Here is a 19,305-nt window from a genome sequence, read left to right as displayed (position 1 = left end):
CTCAGGGCAGAGCTCATTGCTGCCTGCAGCTGCCTGCAGGGAGGCTGTAGCCAGGTGGGGTTGGGCTCTGCTGCCAGGCAGCCAGGGCCAGAAGAAGGGGACACAGCCTGAAGCTGTGCCAGGGCAGGTCTAGACTGGATGTTAGGAGGAAGTTGTTGTCAGAGAGAGTGATTGGCATTGGAATGGGCTGCCCAGGGAGGTGGTGGAGTGGCTGTGGCTGGAGGTGTTGCAGCCAAACCTGGCTGGGGCACTGAGTGCCATGGTGTGGTTGGTTGGGCAGGGCTGGGTGCTAGGTTGTGCTGGGTGAGCTTGGAGCTCTCTTCCAGCCTGCCTGATTCTATGGTTTTGCTCATACTAATCATTATTGTAGTCCCTGTGCTTTGCACAGTGCTTTTTCCAGGTTTAAGGGGTGGGTTTGGTGTGTTTGTCTTGGGAGCCCTGCCTGGGTTTGGTGTAAGTTGTTTTATGATGCAAATAGCAGCAGAGTAGGAAGATGAACAAGGGAAGAATGTTTGGAAACTTGGGTGGAATCTTCTGGTTGAGTTTAGAGATTGCTGCATAAACTTGGACAGGCTCCCAGGGAAAGAAGAGGGAGCTGGGGGTGTTCAGCCTGGAGAGGAGAAGACTTCAGGGAGACCTTAAAGCTACCTTCCAATAGCTGAAGGGATCCTTCAGGAAGGCTGCAGAGGGACTTTTGCTGAGGGTGTCTAGAGAACAGGCCAAGGGGGAATGGTTTGAAGCTGAGACAGAGCAGGGTTAGAGTGGAGCTGGGGAAGAAGTTCTTCAGTAGGAGAGTGGTGACACTTTGAAACAAGCTGCCCAGGGAAGTTATGGCTACCTCCTCTCTGTGAATGTTCAAGGCCAGGCTGGATGAGGGGTTGAGCAACCTTGGCTAGTGAAATTTGTCCCTGCCCATGGCAGGGAGGTTGGAATAGGTCTCCGAGGTCCCTTCTGCCCTGAGCCATTCTGTGAAAGCAACCACCAGCTTCATGCCAGTTTGAGATTGTAATGGCAAGGATGAAACAGGACACCAAAACCACAGAGAGATTCTTTCTTTCTTGCTGTTGAATGAACCAGTCCTGTTCAATATCTTTATTGATGACCTGGACGAGGGGATTGAGTCCAGAATCAGTAAGTTTGCAGATGACACCAAGCTAGGAGCAGGTGTTGATCTGTTGGAAGGTAGGAGAGCCCTGCAGAGGGACCTGGACAGGCTGCATGGGTGGGCAGAGGCCAATGGGATGAGATTGAACAAGGCCAAGTGCAGGGTTCTGCACTTTGGCCACAACAACCCCAAGCAGTGCTGTAGCCTGGGGACTGAGTGGCTGAGAGCAGCCAGGAGGAAAGGGACCTGGGGGTACTGGTCGATAGTAAGCTGAAGATGAGGCAGCAGTGTGCCCAGGTGGCCAAGAGAGCCAATGGCATCCTGGCCTGCATCAGGAACAGTGTGGGCAGTAGGACAAGGGAGGTTATTCTGCCCCTGTACTCAGCACTGGTCAGACCACACCTTGAGTACTGTGTCCAGTTCTGGGCCCCTCAATTCAAGAAGGATGTTGAGGTGCTGGAGCATGTCCAGAGAAGGGCAACAAAGCTGGTGAGGGGCCTGGAGCACAAATCCTATGAGGAGAGGCTGAGGGAGCTGGGGGTGTTTAGCCTGCAGAAGAGGAGGCTCAGGGCTGATCTTATTACTGTCTACAACTACCTGAAGGGGCATTGTAGCCAGGTGGGGGGTGGCCTCTTCTCCCAGGCAACCAGCAATAGAACAAGGGGACACAGTCTCAAGTTGTGCCAGGGTAGGTATAGGCTGGATGTTAGGAAGAAGCTCTTCACAGAGAGAGTGATTGGCATTGGAATGGGCTGCCCAGGGAGGTGGTGGAGGCACCGTCCCTGGGGGTCTTCAAGCAAAGCCTGGCTGAGGCACTTAGTGCCATGGTCTGGTTGACTGGCTAGGGCTGGGTGCTAGGTTGGACTGGATGAGCTTGGAGGTCTCTTCCAACCTGGTTGATTCTATGATTCTATGATTTAGTTTTGGTGGTTTTCCTGCTTCTAAATGCAGAACTTCTTTGCTCTAGAAGAATCTCTTTGCTCTTTCTGCTTTGTAGAAACAGAGTCTTGGTTTGCCCCATGAAGTCGGCGCCGGTGATGCTGACGCTGTCGGACTCCAAGCACGTAGTGCTCCCTGTGGATGATGACTCTGATCTCAATGTTGTGGCCTCCTTTGACAGGAGAGGGGAATACATTTACACAGGCAATGCCAAGGGGAAGGTGAGACTTCAGCAGGCAGCACTGGGTGCAGTATCACAGGATAGTAGGGACCTCTGGAGATCGTTCAGTCCAGCCCCTGCTGCCAGAGCTGGGGTCACTTAGAGCAGGTCACGCAGGAGTGCATCCAGGTGGGGTTTGAAAGCCTGCAGAGAAGGAGACTCCACAACCTCTTTGAGCAGCCTGTTCCAGGGCTCTGCCACCCTCACAGTGAAAAAGTTTTTCCTTCTGTTCATGTGGAAGGGGATCTATGAAGGGCTGGGGGAGAGGCTGTTTAGAAGGGCTTGGAGTGATAGGGTGAGAGGCAATGGTTTGAAACTGGAGCAGGGCAGATTTAGGTTGGACGTCAGGGGAAAGTCCTGCACAGTGAGGGTGGTGAGGTACTGGAACAGGTTGCTCAGGGATGTGGTTGAGGCTTCATCCCTGGAGACATTTAAGATCAGACTTGCTGTGGCCCTGGGCAGCCTGATCTAGTTGGAGGTGTCCTGCTGCTTGCAGAGGGGTTGGACAAGCTGAGCTTTGAGGGTCCCTTCCAACCCAATGCTGTCTGTGGCTCTATAATGTGATGGAGTCACTGTCCCTGGAGATGTTGAAGCCAAGCCTGGCTGGGGCACTTAGTGCCATGGTCTGGTTGGTTGGGCAGGGCTGGGTGCTAGGTTGGGCTGGCTGAGCTTGGAGCTGTCTTCCAACCTGCTTCATTCTGTGATTGAAACAGGTTTCCTCTTTGTGTTGGTTGTGACCCTTTTGCAGTGTAAATAAACTCCTGTTTGTATCACAGATGTGCAGCAGAGCCACAGCTGCAGAGGGTGACCATTGTCCCCTTTGCTTTCCTCAGCTTCTAGCATCTTCCTCTTCCATTTGTGGGGCACAAAGCTGAGAAACTCCATGGGCAAGGTGGATGGGAGGCTGACAGAGGCAGCTTTGCTTACAACTACATCCCTGAAGAGGTTAGGTTGGACTGGATGATCTTGGAGGTCTCTTCCAACTGCAGCAGAGCCACAGCTGCAGAGGGTGACCATGTCCCCTTTGCTTTCCCCAGCTGCTAGCAGCTTCCTCTTCCATTTGAGGCAGCTTTGCTGACAACTACATCCTTGAAGAGGTTTGGTTGGACTGGATGATCTTGGAGGTCTCTTCCAACCTGGTTGATTCTATGACTCCTTGCTGAGGTTTCTGAGGGCAGGCTTAGGAGCTGGTAGGAAAGGAACCAAAAGGGAGTTGCACTGAAGACACTGACTGCTTTCTCTCTCCTTAATCTTCAGATCTTAGTCTTAAAAACAGAAACTCAGGACCTTGTGGCCTCCTTCAGAGTGACAACTGGAACCAGCAACACCACAGCAATTAAATCCATTGAGTTTGCTCGGAAGGGAAGGTGAGTTCTGTTCTAAAGAGGAATTGAAGGCTCTGGGGTAGACTGGCAGAGTGCACAAGGTCTTAAACCCTCCCTCCTTAGTTCTTTTCATGGAATATGTTTTGATTCTCTTAATCTCTGCATCCTCCTCCCTGCAGCTGCTTTTTGATCAACACAGCAGACAGGATCATCAGGGTGTATGATGGCCGCGAGATCCTCACCTGTGGCCGAGATGGAGAGCCTGAACCCATGCAGAAGCTGCAGGACTTAGTGAACAGGTAAGAGGAGCTGAGCCTGAACCCATGCAGAAGCTGCAGGACTTAGTGAACAGGTAAGAGGAGCTGAGCCTGAACCCATGCAGAAGCTGCAGACTTAGTGAACAGGTAAGAGGAGCTGGGCCTGAACCCATGCAGAAGCTGCAGGACTTAGTGAACAGGTAAGAGGAGCTGAGCCTGAACCCATGCAGAAGCTGCAGGACTTAGTGAACAGGTAAGAGGAGCTGGGCCTGAACCCATGCAGAAGCTGCAGGACTTAGTGAACAGGTAAGAGAAGCTGAGCCTGAACCCATGCAGAAGCTGCAGGACTTAGTGAACAGGTAAGAGGAGCTGAGCCTGAGCCCATGCAGAAGCTGCAGGACTTAGTGAACAGGTAAGAGGAGCTGGGCCTGAACCCATGCAGAAGCTGCAGGACTTAGTGAACAGGTAAGAGGAGCTGGGCCTGAGCCCATGCAGAAGCTGCAGGACTTAGTGAACAGGTAAGAGGAGCTGGGCCTGAACCCATGCAGAAGCTGCAGGACTTAGTGAACAGGTAAGAGGAGCTGAGCCTGAGCCCATGCAGAAGCTGCAGGACTTAGTGAACAGGTAAGAGGAGCTGAGCCTGAGCCCATGTGCAGTCTGTAAGGCCTCAGTCTGAAGTCCTCCACCCTCCCTGCTGTGCAGTCTGTCAGGCCTCAGTCTGAAGCCCTCCACCCTCCCTGCTGTGCTGGTCTGTAGCTGTGTGATGCTCCTCTGGCCCGCAGGACACCCTGGAAGAAGTGCTGCTTCTCCGGGGATGGGGAGTACATCGTGGCAGGCTCAGCACGCCAGCACGCCCTCTACATCTGGGAGAAGAGCATTGGGAATCTGGTGAAGATCCTCCATGGGACCAGAGGAGAGCTGCTCTTGGATGTTGCAGTAAGAAACTCAGCTGCTCTTGCTTTCTTTTGTTGCTTTTCACCCAGCCTTGCTTAACTCTGTTGACCACTTTAAGCCCTTTCTCTTCTCTCTTTCAACCACCTAGTGGCATCCTGTCCGACCCATCATAGCCTCTATTTCCAGTGGTGTGGTGTCAATATGGGCTCAGAATCAAGTGGTGAGTCTTTCCCTTTCCTTCCTTCTGATGATTCCCCAGGAGGCTCCATCCCAGCAGGCTCAACAGTTGCACCTTGAAAACTTTGGTTAAATCTCCATCCAAGCTTTTAGTTTTGGCCTCCTCTGCCTGAAGAGGTTACTCACACTCCAGCTGCTCACCAGATTAAGCTTTGCAGTGCCTTAAACACAGAACTGTTGAGGTTGGAAGAAGCCTTTGAGATCAAGTCCAATCACTCACCTAGAGTTGTTCATCATCAGGTTACTGCCATTGCTTGCTCTTGGGTGATGCTTTTGAACTGACTGGGTTTGAATCCAGAATCCCTGCATCCAGTTCTGGAGCCTCTGGGACAAGAGGGCTGTGGAGATGCTGGAGAGTGTCCAGAGCAGGGCCAGGAGGATGCTCAGAGGCTGCAGCAGCTCTGCTGTGAGCACAGACTGAAAGAGTTGGGGCTGTGCAGGCTGGAGCAGAGGAGGCTCCCAGGGGACCTTCTTGTGGCCTGCCAGGATCTGAAGGGGGCTCCAAAAAAGCTGGGGAGGGACTTTTGAGGCTGTGAGGGAGTGGCAGGAGTGGGGGGGATGGAGCAAAGGTGGAGGTGGGGACAGTGAGGCTGGATGGAAGAAGTTCTTCAGCATGAGGATGCTGAGACCCTGGCACAGGTTGCCCAGGAAGCCTCATCCCTGGAGGTGTTTGAGGCCAGGCTGGCTGAGGCTGTGTGCAGCCTGCTCTAGGGTAGGGTGTCCCAGGGCATGGCAGGGGGGTTGGAACTGGCTACTCCTTGTGGTCCCTTCTAACCCTGACTAATTCTAGGATTCTATAAGGATGCTTTCAGAATTAGGGTTCCACATCAGATCTGAATTTCTTGCTGCTTCCTATTTCTTGTACAGACACAAACCATAAAGGTTCCAGGAGCTGAAGGTGGTCAATAATTTTACTGCTGGTTCTCAAGGGACTCCAGAGCCCCATTTGCTTTGCCCTTGTTTCACTGACTCTGGTTTTATGCTCTGTCAAGGTGGAGACCTCAGCATTTGCAGTCTGTGTGATCACCTCCTCAGCTGCCTGGAGTCTTGGCCTGTGTCTTTAAGGAACTTAACAGCAATTAAGAAATCAGTGATTAGGATTGATAAGAGAAACAACTGAACAGTGCTGCTTTGCAGGGTGGATTTCTGGGTGCTGCCTGCACCAGCTGGAGGCAAATGCAGTCCAGTAAGCTTTCAGTATCTTAAGGGGGCCTTACATGAAAGCTGGGGAGGTACTTTTTAGGCTGTCTGGTAGGGATAGGAGTGGGGGGAATGGAACACAGCTGGAAATGGGTAGGTTCAGACTGGATGTTAGGAAGAAGTTCTTCAGCATGAGGGTACTGAGAGCCTGGAATGGGTTGCTCAGGGAGGTGGTGGAAGCCTCATCCCTGGAGGTGTTTAAGGCCAGACTGGATGAGGCTGTGTGCAGCCTGCTCTAGGGTAGGGTGTCCCTGCCTACAGCAGGGGGGTTGGAACTGGCTGCTCCTTGTGGTCCCTTCCAACCCTGCCTGATTCTGTGATTCTAATTCCAACCTGCTGCCTGCTTTGCTTCTCCCTTGAAATACAACAAGACAAGCCCAGGGCCCACAGCTCAGTGTCTGGATCCAATCATTATCTGCTTCAGTGCACAGCAAGGTTTGGCTCACTCCATTTCAGGCTGACTTCTCCAACAGGAGTCACTGCAAAGAAACTCTTCTTCTTCCCCAGTCAACTCTCTACTAAAGCTTTCTCTGGCTGTCCTGCTATAAATAAATGCAGGGGAAGAGAGAAAGCAGTAAGAGGCTTCAGGCTCTGAGTGTCAGAGCAGCTGCAGCATTATTTTCCCCAGCATTGGGTGGTTTGCATTCCTGTATTTCAGTTCACAGGAGGCAAAAAGAATGGGAACAGCAAAATGAAGTTGTTTGCTGTGAAAAGAAGAGTGGAGAAGGCAATTAATAGGCCTCTGTGTGGATTCTGCTAGCAAGAGGGAGAGAACTCTCCCCACAGAGCTGCTGCCTGCTTTCTGCTCCTGAACCACCAGGCAGGGAGGTTGGAACTGGCTGATCTTTGTGGTCCCTTCCAGCCCTGACTGATCCTAGGATTCTGTGACCTGCAAACTGGGGTCTGAAACTCAGAGCCATTGCTTCAGCTCATGTAAAGTGGCTTCACTCTGCTGCATGTTGTAACTCCCCTAACTGTGAGCTGGTTCAGCAAACAGAACTAGTCCAGGTTGCTCTAGCCCAGGATCTTAGGCACAGTTGAGATTGGGTTGGCACAGCCCTGTGAGGAGAGGCTGAGGGAGCTGGGGGTGTGCAGCCTGCAGCAGGGGAGGCTCAGGGCAGAGCTCATTGCTGCTGTCTGCAGCTCCCTGAAGGGAGGTTGTGGCCAGGTGGGGTTGGGCTCTGCTGCCAGGCAGCCAGCAACAGAACAAGGGGACCCAACCCAGGATCCTAGCCACAGTTAAGACTGGGTTGGCACAGCCCTGTGAGGAGAGGCTGAGGGAGCTGGGGGTGTGCAGCCTGCAGAAGAGGCTCCACCAGGAACACTGGAATTCTCACAAGCTCACTGAACCCTTCCCCTCCTCCTCATTTAAGGCTTTTAGGGATGAGCTCAGTACTAAGTCAGGATTCCAAACACTCAGTTATGTTCCTAAGCAGCAGCACTCGAACTGAAGAGCTGCTTGTGCTCTCCAGTGCATCCCAGTGCTCCCAGCTTCCCTCTTGTGCACCACAATCAAACAGGAGAAGCTCCAAGTTACTGCTTAAAGACACTTCATAGTTCCCCAAACTCCAGTGGAAAGAGATCAATCTCTCTAGAGGAAGCAGAAGGTGCTGGTCCATTCCTCATCCCAGCAACAGAAGAAGGGGACACAGCCTCAAGCTGTGCCAGGGGAGGTTTGAGCTGGGTGGTAGGAAGAAATTCTTTGCAGAGAGAGGGATTGGCATTGGAATGGGCTGCCCAGGGAGGTGGTGGAGTCCCCATCCCTGGGAGTGTTTAAAAAGAGCCTGGCTGTGGCACTTGGTGCCATGGCTTAGTTGGGTGTTAGGTGCTAGGTTGGACTTGATGATCTCAAAGGCCTTTTCCAACCTGCTTGATTCTGTGATGGTCCCAGGGCCATGATTGCTGTGGGAATAAGGTGAGCTTCTGAGTGGTGATCTTTTGCAAGTCCAGCAGACCTCGAGTGTGTGAGCCAAGAGTCAAGTGGCTAAAAGTGAACACAGAGCTTTGGTTTCTGCCATCCAGTGCAGTATTGAAGGAATATTTCAACCTTGCATTTTCATCAGGAGCTAATTTGTGCAGTTCCTAATTTACTCCATGGCCAATCCATCAGTTTCTCCCTAATTCCCTTTCTCTTTCCCATTGGGAAAGGGAGAGTGGTTAATAGGAGGGTGTCTGTCACTTGATTAAGCCCAGTCCTAACTTTTGCCAACCAGGCTTGATTTTTGTAGTGCTCTTCTGTGTGGCTTGGGGGATTTTGATGCAGAATGAGGTTGTAGCTGCAAGAGTCCTCTCTGTGGTGCCTGTTCTGTGTAAGGGGTGGGGGGAAAAAGAAACCCTTTTTGAATTTGTGGTGCAGGAAAACTGGAGTGCCTTTGCACCTGACTTCAAAGAGCTGGATGAAAATGTGGAATATGAGGAGAGAGAATCAGAGTTTGACATTGAAGATGAAGATAAAAGTGAACCAGAACAGACAGGTACTGTGTGAGCTGCTTTTTCTAGGTTGCAAAGAGTTTGGAGTCTGACTGCATGAACATGTTACAGGGCTGTTAAGTGACAGGAGGGAGGTGAGGGCTTCACGTTGGAAGGAGATGGATTTACAGTAGACCTCAGGAGGAAATTCTAACCCATGAGCCTGCAGTGTGAGTGCAGCCCAGACACAACCCTGAGCTGGGCTGCAGCAAGAGCAGTGTGGGCACAGGGCAAGGGAGGGGATTCTGCCCCTTGGCTCTGCTCTCCTCACACCCCACCTGCAGTCCTGGGGGCAGTTCTGCAGCCCCCAGCACAAGCAGGACATGGAAGTGTTGGAGCCAGTGCAGAGGAGGCCACCAAGATGCTGAGAGGGCTGCAGCAGCTCTGCTCTGAGCACAGGCTGAGAGAGTTGGGGCTGTGCAGGCTGGGAATGAGAGGAGGAGGAGGAGGAGGAATGGGTTTGAAGTGGCAGAGGAGAGATTGAAAGTGGATGTTAGGAAGAAATTGTTTGCAGTGAGGGTGGTGAGAGACTGGCACAGGTTGAGGGTGGTGAGACCCTGGCACAGGTTGCCCAGGGAGGTTGTTCCAGAGTCTCACCACCCACCTACTGAAGAGCTTCTTCCTCAGCTCCACTCTAACCCTGCTCTGCCTCAGCTTCAAACCATTCCCCCTTGGCCTGGCAGTGGACACCCTTAGCAAAAGTCTCCCTGCAGCCTTCCTACAGGATCCCTTTGGGTGCTGGAAGGCAACTCTCAGGTCCCTGTTAGGTGATGCTTAGAGATCTTGAGTTATTCTGTGACTCTGAATCTTTCCCCTGTGCCTCTTCTCTTCTTCCTCTCCCTATTTTAGCCTCATTTTTGGCAATGGCTTCCCTCTCCAGCACACCTTTAAGCAGACAGCAGGAGCAACCACAGCTTGCTACAGCAGCAGCAGCCCTGGCTTTGAGTCAGTAACAGGCAGCTTGGCCACATGGTGGTGCCAAAACCGGAGAGATTTAAAGGCTGTGGATAACCAGGGAAAGGAAGAAGGAAGGAAAGAAAACTTCTTCCCAGCCTAGCACTGAGCTCTCCTCATTACCAGAGTTTATGTTAGTTGTTGTTTAGCAGTTTCTAACATCCAGCTGCATTGCTGGCTGCTGGGAATGAGGCATTAAAATATCTTGGGTTTAGAAGTAGCTGAGTGAAAACACCAAAACACTGAGAAGGTTTAAAGCCTTCTAGCTGGCTTTATCCCTGCTGGTTTAGAAGAGCAGGGTCTGTGTTGGGTGGTCCAGAGGTGTTGTTGGAGACTTCAAGGCTGAAAGAGTTGGGGCTGTGCAGGCTGGAGCAGAGGAGGCTCCCAGGGGACCTTCATGTGGCCTTCCAGCATCTGAAGGGGGGTACAAAAATGCTGGAAGGGACTTTTGAGGCTGTGAGGGAGTGGCAGGAGTGGGAGGAATGGAGCAAAGGTGGAGGTGGGGAGAGTGAGGCTGAAGGTGAGGAGGAAGTTGTTGAGCAGGAGAGTGGTGAGAGGCTGGAATGGGTTGCCCAGGGAGGTGGTTGAGGCCCCATGGCTGGAGGTGTTTGAGGCCAGGCTGGCTGAGGCTGTGTGCAGCCTGCTCTAGGGTAGGGTGTCCCTGGGCATGGCAGGGGGTTGGCACTGGCTGCTCCTTGTGGTCCCTCCCGACCCTGACTGCTTCTATGACTCTAAGTGTTCAAAGCCAGGTTGGATGTGACCTTGAGCAGCCTGATCTAGTAGGAGATGTCCCTGTCCATGGCAAAGGGGGTTGGAACTGGATGATCTTTAAGGTCTCTTCCAACCCAACCCTTTCTGTGACTAGAACACAGCAAAATGAAACAAAACCCTGATGGATTTAAGAGGAAATACTTTAAATTTGGGTTCTGCTTTAGTTGTCCCTCTGCATGCTGAGATGTTTAAGCACAGGTTCATTTTTTCCAAGTAATTTGGTCATTTTCTTACTGCTTCTAATGAATCTCTTTGGTTTTTGCCCTGGTTCTCAGGTGCTGATGCAGCAGAAGATGAAGAAGTGGATGTAACTAGTGTGGATCCCATAGCTGCCTTCTGTAGCAGGTGAAAGGAGCTTCTGGTTTGAAGTCCTGAGTAGAATCATAGCATCAAGCAGGTTGGAAGAGAGCTCCAAGCTCAGCCAGCCCAACCTAGCACCCAGCCCTGCCCAACCAACCACACCATGGCACTAAGTGCCCCAGCCAGGCTTGGCTTCAACACCTCCAGCCACAGCCACTCCACCACCTCCCTGGGCAGCCCATTCCAGTGCCAATCACTCTCTCTGCCAACAACTTCCTCCTAACATCCAGCCTGAACCTGCCCTGGCACAGCTTCAGGCTGTGTCCCCTTCTTCTGTTGCTGGCTGCCTGGCAGCAGAGCCCAACCCCACCTGGCTGCAGCCTCTCTTAGATGTTTCTCTGCTATCCTCTGAGTTCATCTCTTCTTCTAACTGACAACACTTCCCTTGCCCTCACAGTGATGAAGAACTGGAGGACTCCAAAGCTCTGCTTTATTTACCCATTGCTCCTGAAGTGGAAGATCCAGAAGAAAACCCTTATGGACCTCCACCAGATGCAGTTCAGAGCTCGTTGGCTGATGAGGGAATAGGTTCTGAGAAGAAGAGGCAATCCTCCTCTGATGGACCTCAGGCACCAAAGAAGAAGCCCAAAACCACCAATGTTGAACTCCAAGGAGTTCCTAATGATGGTAGGTAGAAGCTGCTGTGGCTTTAGTGCCTGTTCTGCACCTAAAGTGGTTCTTAGCTTTGCCTTAACTTAGGGTGGAGACCAGAAGTTGAGAAGGTGACTTCATAATTTCCCCTTCCTTTAATCAGAGATCACATTCTGTGCTTCTGTGCTCCACAACCTCCCTGGAGGTGTTCAAGGCCACTTGGATGAGGCCTTGAGCAACCTGGAATCATTTCTGTGTTCAGTTTTGGGCTCCCCAATTGAAGAGGCACTGCTGGATAGAGTCCAAGGGAGGGCTACGAGGATGATGAGGGGACTGCCTCAGGAGGAGAGGCTGAGGGCCCTGGGGCTGCTTAGTCTGGAGAAGAGAAGACTGAGAGGGGATTGAATCAATGTCTCTAACTATCTGAGGGCTGGGGGTCAGGAGGGGGGGACAGGCTCTGCTCACTGCTCCCTGGGATAGCACAAGCAGCAATGGATGGAAGCTGCAGCACAGGAGGTTGCAGCTCAGCACAAGAGGCAACTTCTTGCCTGTAAGGATCCCAGAGCCCTGGCACAGGCTGCCCAGAGAGGTTGTGGAGTCTCCTTGTGTGGAGCCTTTCCAGGCCTGTCTGGATGTGTTCCTGTGTGCCCTGAGCTGGATTGGATGCTCCTGCTTTGCCAGGGGGGTTGGACTGGATGAACTCTTTGGGTCCCTTCCAACCCCTGACATCCTGGGATGCAGTGACCTCTTTGTATCCCTCCCAACCCCTAACATCCTGGGATGTAGTGACCTCCTTGTGTCTCTCCCAACCCCTGACATCCTTTGCTCCTGTGACCTCTTTGTGTCCCTCCCAGCCCCTTACATCCTTGGCTCCTGTGACCTCTTTGTGTCCCTCCCAGCCCCTTATATCCTTGGCTCCTGTGACCTCTTTGTGTCCCTCCCAGCCCCTTACATCCTTGGCTCCTGTGACCTCTTTATGTCTCTCCCAACCCCTTACATCCTTGGCTCCTGTGCTTTCCCTTTGGGTACCAACTCGTGTCTCTCCACAGAGGTCCATCCGCTGCTGGGTGTGAAGGGAGATGGTAAATCCAAGAAGAAGCAAGCAGGCAGGCCTAAAGGATCAAAAGGTAAAGACAAAGATTCTCCATTTAAGCCGAAACTCTACAAAGGGGACAGAGGTTCTTTACCTCTGGAAGGAGCAGCGAAGGGTAAAGTGCAGGCGGAGCTGGGACAGCCCTTGACAGGTAAGGAACTCAGTGTCAGCTTCATTGCCTTGCTTGGTGGCCTTGCTTTTTGTACAGACCCTGACTTCTTGTAGTCCTAGCAGCTTAGCTGGCTCTTGCTCACTGAATCTTTTGCTGCTGCCAAGGAGAGGGAATTGTTTTATCCTGTTCTGACTTGAAATGCTTTCAATATCTGTAACAAAACACTGCTAGTGAAAAGAATCAGCCAGGTCCAGCCCCCACCCTGCTCTGGGCAGGGACACTTCCACTAGAGCAGGTTGCTCAAGGTCTCATCCAACACCTCCAGGCCTTCAACACCTCCAGGCCTTTAACACCTCCAAGGAAGAGGTTTATGTTATGGCAGTGCTGTTATGATGGATTCTGTCTCTGCTTGCAAGCTGCTGCTGTTCTTCTCACAGTCGTTGACTTAAGAGCTAAGAGCTGTGTGCAGTGCCTCAGCAGGCAGTGGTGGAAGTGTCTGTGTGAGTTGTGTCAGGCAGCAGCAGCTTGTCCACCACAACCAAGTTGTCACTTGGGTGTTTCCAAGCTCACACATGACCTTTTGGTCTGTGGTTCACAGATTGCACTGGGTTGGAAGAGACTCTCAAAAGCTCAGCTTGTCCAACCCCACTGCAGGCAGCAGGGACACCTCCAACTAGTTCAGGCTGTTCAGGGCCACAGTAAGTCTGATCTTGAGTGTCTCCAAGGATGGGGCCTCAACCACATCCCTGAGCAGCCTGTGGCAGTGTTTCACCACCCTTTTTGTGCAGAACTCTCTCCTGATGCCCAACCTAAATCTCCCCTGCTCGTTTCAAACCATTGTCCTTCATCCTGTCACCACAGACTCTTCCAAACAGTCCCTCCCCAGGCTTCCTGCAGGTCCCCTTCAGATCCTGAAATGCAGCTCTGAGATCTCCCTGGAGCCTTCTCCTCCAGGCTGAACAGCCCCAACTCTCTCAGCCTGTCCCCATAGCAGAGGTTCTCCAGCCCTCTGCTCATCTTTGTGGCCCTCCTCTGGGCCTGCTCCAGCAGGTGTGTGTCTCTCTTGTGTTGGAAGCCCCAGAGCTGGACACAGCACTCTGGGAGAAGGTCTCCTTGCACTTAAAATTCCCATTTTGGGCAGGCAGTTTTATCTTGGTGTTGCTGAGCTTCCACCACCAAGCTCAGGTGGCCACCTGCCTGGCATCCTGAAGCCAAGGCTGCCTTTTCTGTCTCCTGTGCATGAAGCTGTTCACTCTGCTGGCTCCTTGTGCTGTGGCTTCCTGAGGTTAACCAATCAGTCAGCAGAGCAGCTGCACAACACAAGCAGCTGTTTCTCCACTGCCAAGCTGCTGCTCTGCCCTGCCACAGCATCTCTGCAAACTGCATGGCTGAGACTTGGAGCCTGCTGCAAGCTGTGTCTGTGTCACTGCTGTGCAGCCCTGCACTGAATGGCTGAGGTTGAGAGGTCCCAGTGTGTGTAACCAAACTGAGAAGCTCAATCTGGGTGTGTAGCTTTAGAATGAAATCACAGAATATGAGGGGTTGGAAAGGACCTCCAGAGATCATCCAGTCCAACCCCCCCTGCCAGAGCAGGATCACCTAGAACAGGTCACACAGGAACACATCCAGGTGGGTTTGGGGTGTCTCAAGAGAAAGAGACTCCACAGCCTCCCTGGGCAGCCTGCTCCAGGGCTCTGCCACCCTCATAGTGACAAAGGTTTCCCTCCTGTTCCCCTGGCACCTCCTCTGCCCCAGCTGGCACTCACTGCCCCTTGTCCTGTGATTGGGCATCCCTGAGCAGAGCCTGGCTCCATCCTCCCCACGCTGCCCTGCACATCTTTAGCACAGCACTGAGGGCAGCCCTCAGGCTCCTCTGCTCCAGGCTCTCAGCCCCAGCTCCCTCAGCCTGGCCTCACAGGAGATGTTCACTGCCTGCAGCAGCCTGGGGGCTCTGGGTTGGTCTCTGTCAAGCCATTCCCCAAGATCCTTCTTGACCTGAAGTGCCCAGAGCTGGACACAATGTTCCATGGGCAGTGGCCTCAACAGAGCAGAGTAGAAGGGCAGGAGAACCTCTCTTACCTACTCACCAGAGCCCTTCTCATCCACCCCAGGATGCCCTTGGCCTCTTTGGCCACAAGGACACATTGCTGGGCATCCTTCTGGCCATCAGGACCCCCAGATCCTTTTCCCAGCAGCTAAATCTCCAACAATCTACTTGAACCCAAACCTTAGGTAGAAGTTTTTTGTCTCCTGATGTATTTCTTGCTCTGAGACTTTGAGATTACACCAGGTAAGTCTGCCTGCACCTCAGTGCAGTAACAGCTCAGAGCTCCTTAAGCCACCTTGCACAGCTCAGATCCAAGAGCAGAAATCCTGGGGAGCTTCTTTTCACAGCATCACAGTATCACAGTATCATCAGGGTTGGAAGAGACCTCACAGATCATCAAGTCCAACCCTTTAGCACAGAGCTCAAGGCCAGACCATGGCACCAAGTGCCACGTCCAGTCCTGCCTTGAACAGCTCCAGGGACGGCGACTCCACCACCTCCCCGGGCAGCCCATTCCAGTGTCCAATGACTCTCTCAGGGAAGAACTTTCTCCTCACCTCCAGCCTAAATCTCCCCTGGCACAGCCTGAGGCTGTGTCCTCTTGTTCTGGTGCTGGCCACCTGAGAGAAGAGAGCAACCTCCTCCTGGCCACAACCACCCCTCAGGTAGTTGTAGACAGCAATAAGGTCTCCCCTGAGCCTCCTCTTCTCCAGGCTAACCAATCCCAGCTCCCTCAGCCTCTCCTCGTAGGGCTGTGCTCAAGGCCTCTCCCCAGCCTCGTTGCCCTTCTCTGGACACGCTCAAGCATCTCAATGTCCCTCCTAAACTGGGGGGCCCAGAACTGAACACAGCACTCAAGGTGTGGTCTAACCAGTGCAGAGTACAGGGGCAGAATGACCTCCCTGCTCCTGCTGGCCACACCATTCCTGATGCAGGCCAGGATGCCACTGGCTCTCTTGGCCACCTGGGCACACTGCTGGCTCATGTTCAGGCAGGTATCAATCAGCACCCCCAGATCCCTCTCTGTCTGGCTGCTCTCAGCCACTCCGACCCCAGCCTGTATCTCTGCATGGGGTTGCTGTGGCCAAAGTGCAGCACCCTGCACTTGGAGCTATTGAAGCCATCCCCTTGGACTCTGCCCATCTGTGCAGGCGGTCAAGGTCCTGCTGCAGAGCCCTTCTGCCCTCCAACCCAGCCACATCTGCCCCCAGCTTGGTGTCATCTGCACACTTGCTGATGACTGACTCCATGCCCTCATCCAGATCATCTATGAAGATGTTAAAGAGGATGAGGCCCAGCACTGTCCCAGGCAGTGTCTTGTTGGTTCTATCCTGCTCTGGAAAGTTTGTCTTAGGGAATCTTGTTCTTTACTTTGTTGTTTTTCATTCAGATCTGCAAATGCTGCCCTGTTTAGTGGTCTCTGGTGACATCTGCTTGAGTCTGGTTACTTACTTCTCACCTGTCTCTGATCTCTTTAGCAGGTGGTGCAATCTCAGAACTGTTATGAAGAAACTCTTCTGTCTCTTCCTGTGTTCTTTCCTTTATTGCCACCCTAACATGGAAAATAGCTTAAATGCTCAGTCAGAGTGGACTGACTCAAGCAGCAGACTGCTCATGCCTTCAGGGAGTGACTTTTGTAAGGATATGGAAGAGGAAACAGCCTCCCCTGCTCCTTCACTGCCTCTTCAGTGGACAGTGTGCAAGATGCTGGCTCTCAGGTCATGTCATTTGCAAAGAGACTAAAACTGGACTGACTTTGTGTTGGGCTTAAATACTTCTCAAGTGAGCTGGTACCCACCCCTGCCACTCCAGAGCCTCTCAGCCATTGGGGTTGGTTTTTTATCCCAGCCCTGGATTGAAGAATGCCCCAAATGTGTGATTTTTGTTTCCTGCCTGCTGTGTGTCCCTTTTCTTTGCTGTTCATTTTCATGTCCCCTGGGTTGTAACTCCTCCTGTGCCAGCTAGGTGACCTTGCCCAGCTCATCTCTTAGCTCAGTGGGATGCCTTCTGTGCTGACAGGCTTAGTGAAACCACCACTTCTGCTGCTCATGTGCCAGGTTGGATTTCATCTCAAGTGGATAGAGCTGCAATGGTGAAGAGTGAAGACACCCTCTGAAGCCTGCACAGAATGAATCTTCATCTTGGGAAGATTTTAGAGGTGAAGGGTGGCTGCTGATGGGAGAAGGAACGAGTGAAAAGAGCTCTAGGTGCAGTGCTCAGCTTGTAGAGTGTTTGCCTCTAGCCTGTGATGTGAAAAGCTCTCTTGGCACTTTCCTTCTGTCCTTGCAAGTGTTTTTATTTGGCCTCCTTCCTCTGAGGTGTCCTACCAGGAAATTTTACTTCCTTTCTACCTTAGCTGGCACTTAGAGTCAAAACAGAACTAAGATCACTGCAACAGTTTGCCAGATTGCTTTTTCCTCTCTCTCCCCCCCCACTTCTGGATCAAGAATGGAGAAAAGTTGACTGCTTACAGCTCCTTCCCCTCAACCTTTAACCTTTTATCCCTGCTCCTTGTGGGAATAATGGCAGGAGACTCAATCCCACACCTGCACCTGTGCTAAAGCAACCAGCTGTGGAGAGGAAGTTTTCATTCCTCATTCCCCTTCCTCGTAGACTTTAATGATTCCTATGCAATTCCTGTCAGGTTTATTCCCAGAGGCCATGCTTGAGCTTAGCACAGCTAAATAGAATTCCCAAGTATCCTGCAGGCATTCAAAGCCCAGAAGAGGAGGAATCAGTTAGAAGCATGCAGTAGTTACCTGAAGATACAAGTGTGGGATGGAGAGGAGATGTTGGCAATCAGAAGGGCTTTGAGCTTCTCTTTTCACTTCTGCTTTTAGGCTTCATGGAGTGAATCCATTCCTCTTTGCCCAGGGTTTCATTCTGCTTGTAGGATGAGTCACATCTTTGCTGGGACACCAGAAGGTGAAACCCACCCCTGTGTGGTATGGCTGAAGCCCAGAAGCTTTAAGGGTTGCACAGGCAATGCTTTTCTGGATCCTTTTTAAAGCAGTTGCTTTGGCTTTCCTCTGCTCAGACTTCTCTGTACAGTGTATATGTCCCTGGGGGGTTATTTTCTTTCCTCCACCTATTTTATTTGATCTTATTTGTTTTGGGGGGGGGAGGGGGTAGTTTTGTACAGTATTTGTTGGGTATAGGCTTGCTGGTAGCATAGAGCAATGCTGTTAGGGGTTGTGTTTGTAAATAAAGAGGTATGTTTTATTTCCTGAGGTTCATTGCCTTCACTTTTGGCTTTTTCCATCTCAGTTGGGATCCTTTTGTTTCGTTTTGCCAGTCTTGAGGAATCTTCCAATCCAGCTCCCCAAGTGCCAACACAAACACACTGTGCCTTCACCACAGCTGCTGTGCTGGTGTTTGGGTTTATGTCATGGTCTCTTTTCAAGAGAGAGGAGGAAATCTGGAGTCTAAAAACCTGAGGTGGTGCAGAAGAGAACAGAGATGTGTGCTGGGGTAGGGTTGTACCTCCAGAGGAGTGTGGGAAACATTCACCAGGCTTCATTTTGCTGACTGAAGGGGGGTTTAGGAAGAGAATCATGGATGGTGTCCATGGATGTGCACCAAAAGCTGCATGGGCAGCAGGTGGAGAGAGGAGGTTCTGCCACTGTGCTCTGGTGAGAGCTTGCCTGGAGCTCTGCATCCAGCTCCAGAGCCCTCGGCACAAGGAGGACATGGACCTGAGGGAGCAGAGAGCCATGAAGGTGACCAGGGAGCTGGAGCACCTTTGCTGTGAGGACAGGCTGAGGGAGCTGGGGGTGTTCAGCCTGGAGAAGAGAAGGCTTCAGGGAGACCTCAGAGCTACCTTCCAGTAGCTGAGGGGAGCTACAAGAAGGCTGCAGAGGGACTGCTCCCAAAGGCCTGCAGGGACAGGACCAGGGCAGCAGTTTGAACTGAAAGCAGAGCAGATTGAGATTGGATGTGAGGAAAAGGTTCTGCACCAGGAAGGTGCTGGAACACTGGGACAGGTTGCCCAGGGAGGTGGTTGAGGCTCCATCCCTGGAGAGATAGCCAAGACCAGGCTGAAGAAGGCTGTGAGCAAGCTGCTTTAGTGGAGGATGTCCCTGCTGAGTGCAGGGGCTTGGACTGGCTGAGCTTTGGAGGTCCCTTCCACCCCAACCCACTGTGGGGTTCTGTGATACTCATTAGCAGAGCTGGTAAAGAACTTGGCAATCCAAATCCTTCCTGCAGTCCATAGCTCAGCTGCTGCTCAAGAGGCTGATTTTTGAGCACAGTGCAGTTGGTGACTGAGCAAGGAGAACTTGAGCAGCACCTTACTGTCTGGGGGCACTTCAGCACTGAGTGAACCATGCTGGGCTGCCTCCTCTTCAAGCATTTTGCTGCAGTGGCAGCTTGTGAGTGGTTTCTGCTCCACAGATGTGGAGATTTTGGCTCAGCTCTCTGGAGCTGGTGGCTCTGCATGGTGCAGAGGACAAGGCTCAGGCTTGGGGCAGTTCCTGCTGTTCAATCTCTGCTAGTGGCTGTCAAAATCCTGAGCTGCTGCTTTTATGCCAAGTCCTCAGAGGATTCTTCTTGGCTTCAGGGTTGGAGGAGTTCTCCATGGGAAGGTCTGGGGCTGCAGCCCAACCTGGGCAGCTGGACTGTGACATCAGCACTGCTACCATGGGAGCAGAGACTCCTGGAGATGTCAGTGGCCTGGCTGAGTGGAGGTGGATGTCAGTGAGGAAGCACTGGCCAGGCTGCCCCTGCTTTGGG

The 19,305-nt window shown here is 52.3% G+C and overlaps 1 protein-coding gene across 7 annotated transcripts in view; it reads left to right on the top strand.

Moving 5' to 3' along the window:
* RBBP5 (RB binding protein 5, histone lysine methyltransferase complex subunit) overlaps positions 1-19,305 on the top strand; it is a 79,785-nt gene that overhangs the window by 3,083 nt on the left and 57,397 nt on the right. For 2 of the 7 annotated variants that reach the window (XM_064173473.1, XM_064173472.1), the window contains exons 5-13: positions 2,103-2,265; positions 3,522-3,631; positions 3,769-3,888; positions 4,629-4,782; positions 4,889-4,960; positions 8,534-8,651; positions 10,647-10,716; positions 11,129-11,358; positions 12,372-12,449. In XM_064173473.1, coding sequence (XP_064029543.1) covers positions 2,103-2,265; positions 3,522-3,631; positions 3,769-3,888; positions 4,629-4,782; positions 4,889-4,960; positions 8,534-8,651; positions 10,647-10,716; positions 11,129-11,358; positions 12,372-12,449 — 1,115 coding nt within the window. Of the gene's footprint in view, positions 1-2,102; positions 2,266-3,521; positions 3,632-3,768; positions 3,889-4,628; positions 4,783-4,888; positions 4,961-8,533; positions 8,652-10,646; positions 10,717-11,128; positions 11,359-12,371; positions 12,567-16,052; positions 17,805-19,305 lie in introns of those variants that run through there. The other 5 variants (XM_064173471.1, XM_064173470.1, XM_064173468.1 and 2 more) reach the window with 5 other exon arrangements.

Source organism: Pogoniulus pusillus, chromosome 39, assembly GCF_015220805.1.
Source record: "Pogoniulus pusillus isolate bPogPus1 chromosome 39, bPogPus1.pri, whole genome shotgun sequence".
Taxonomy (NCBI): domain Eukaryota; kingdom Metazoa; phylum Chordata; class Aves; order Piciformes; family Lybiidae; genus Pogoniulus; species Pogoniulus pusillus.
The sequence above is the reverse complement of the archived record's forward strand: the minus strand, read 5'-3'. Positions and strand labels throughout refer to the sequence as shown.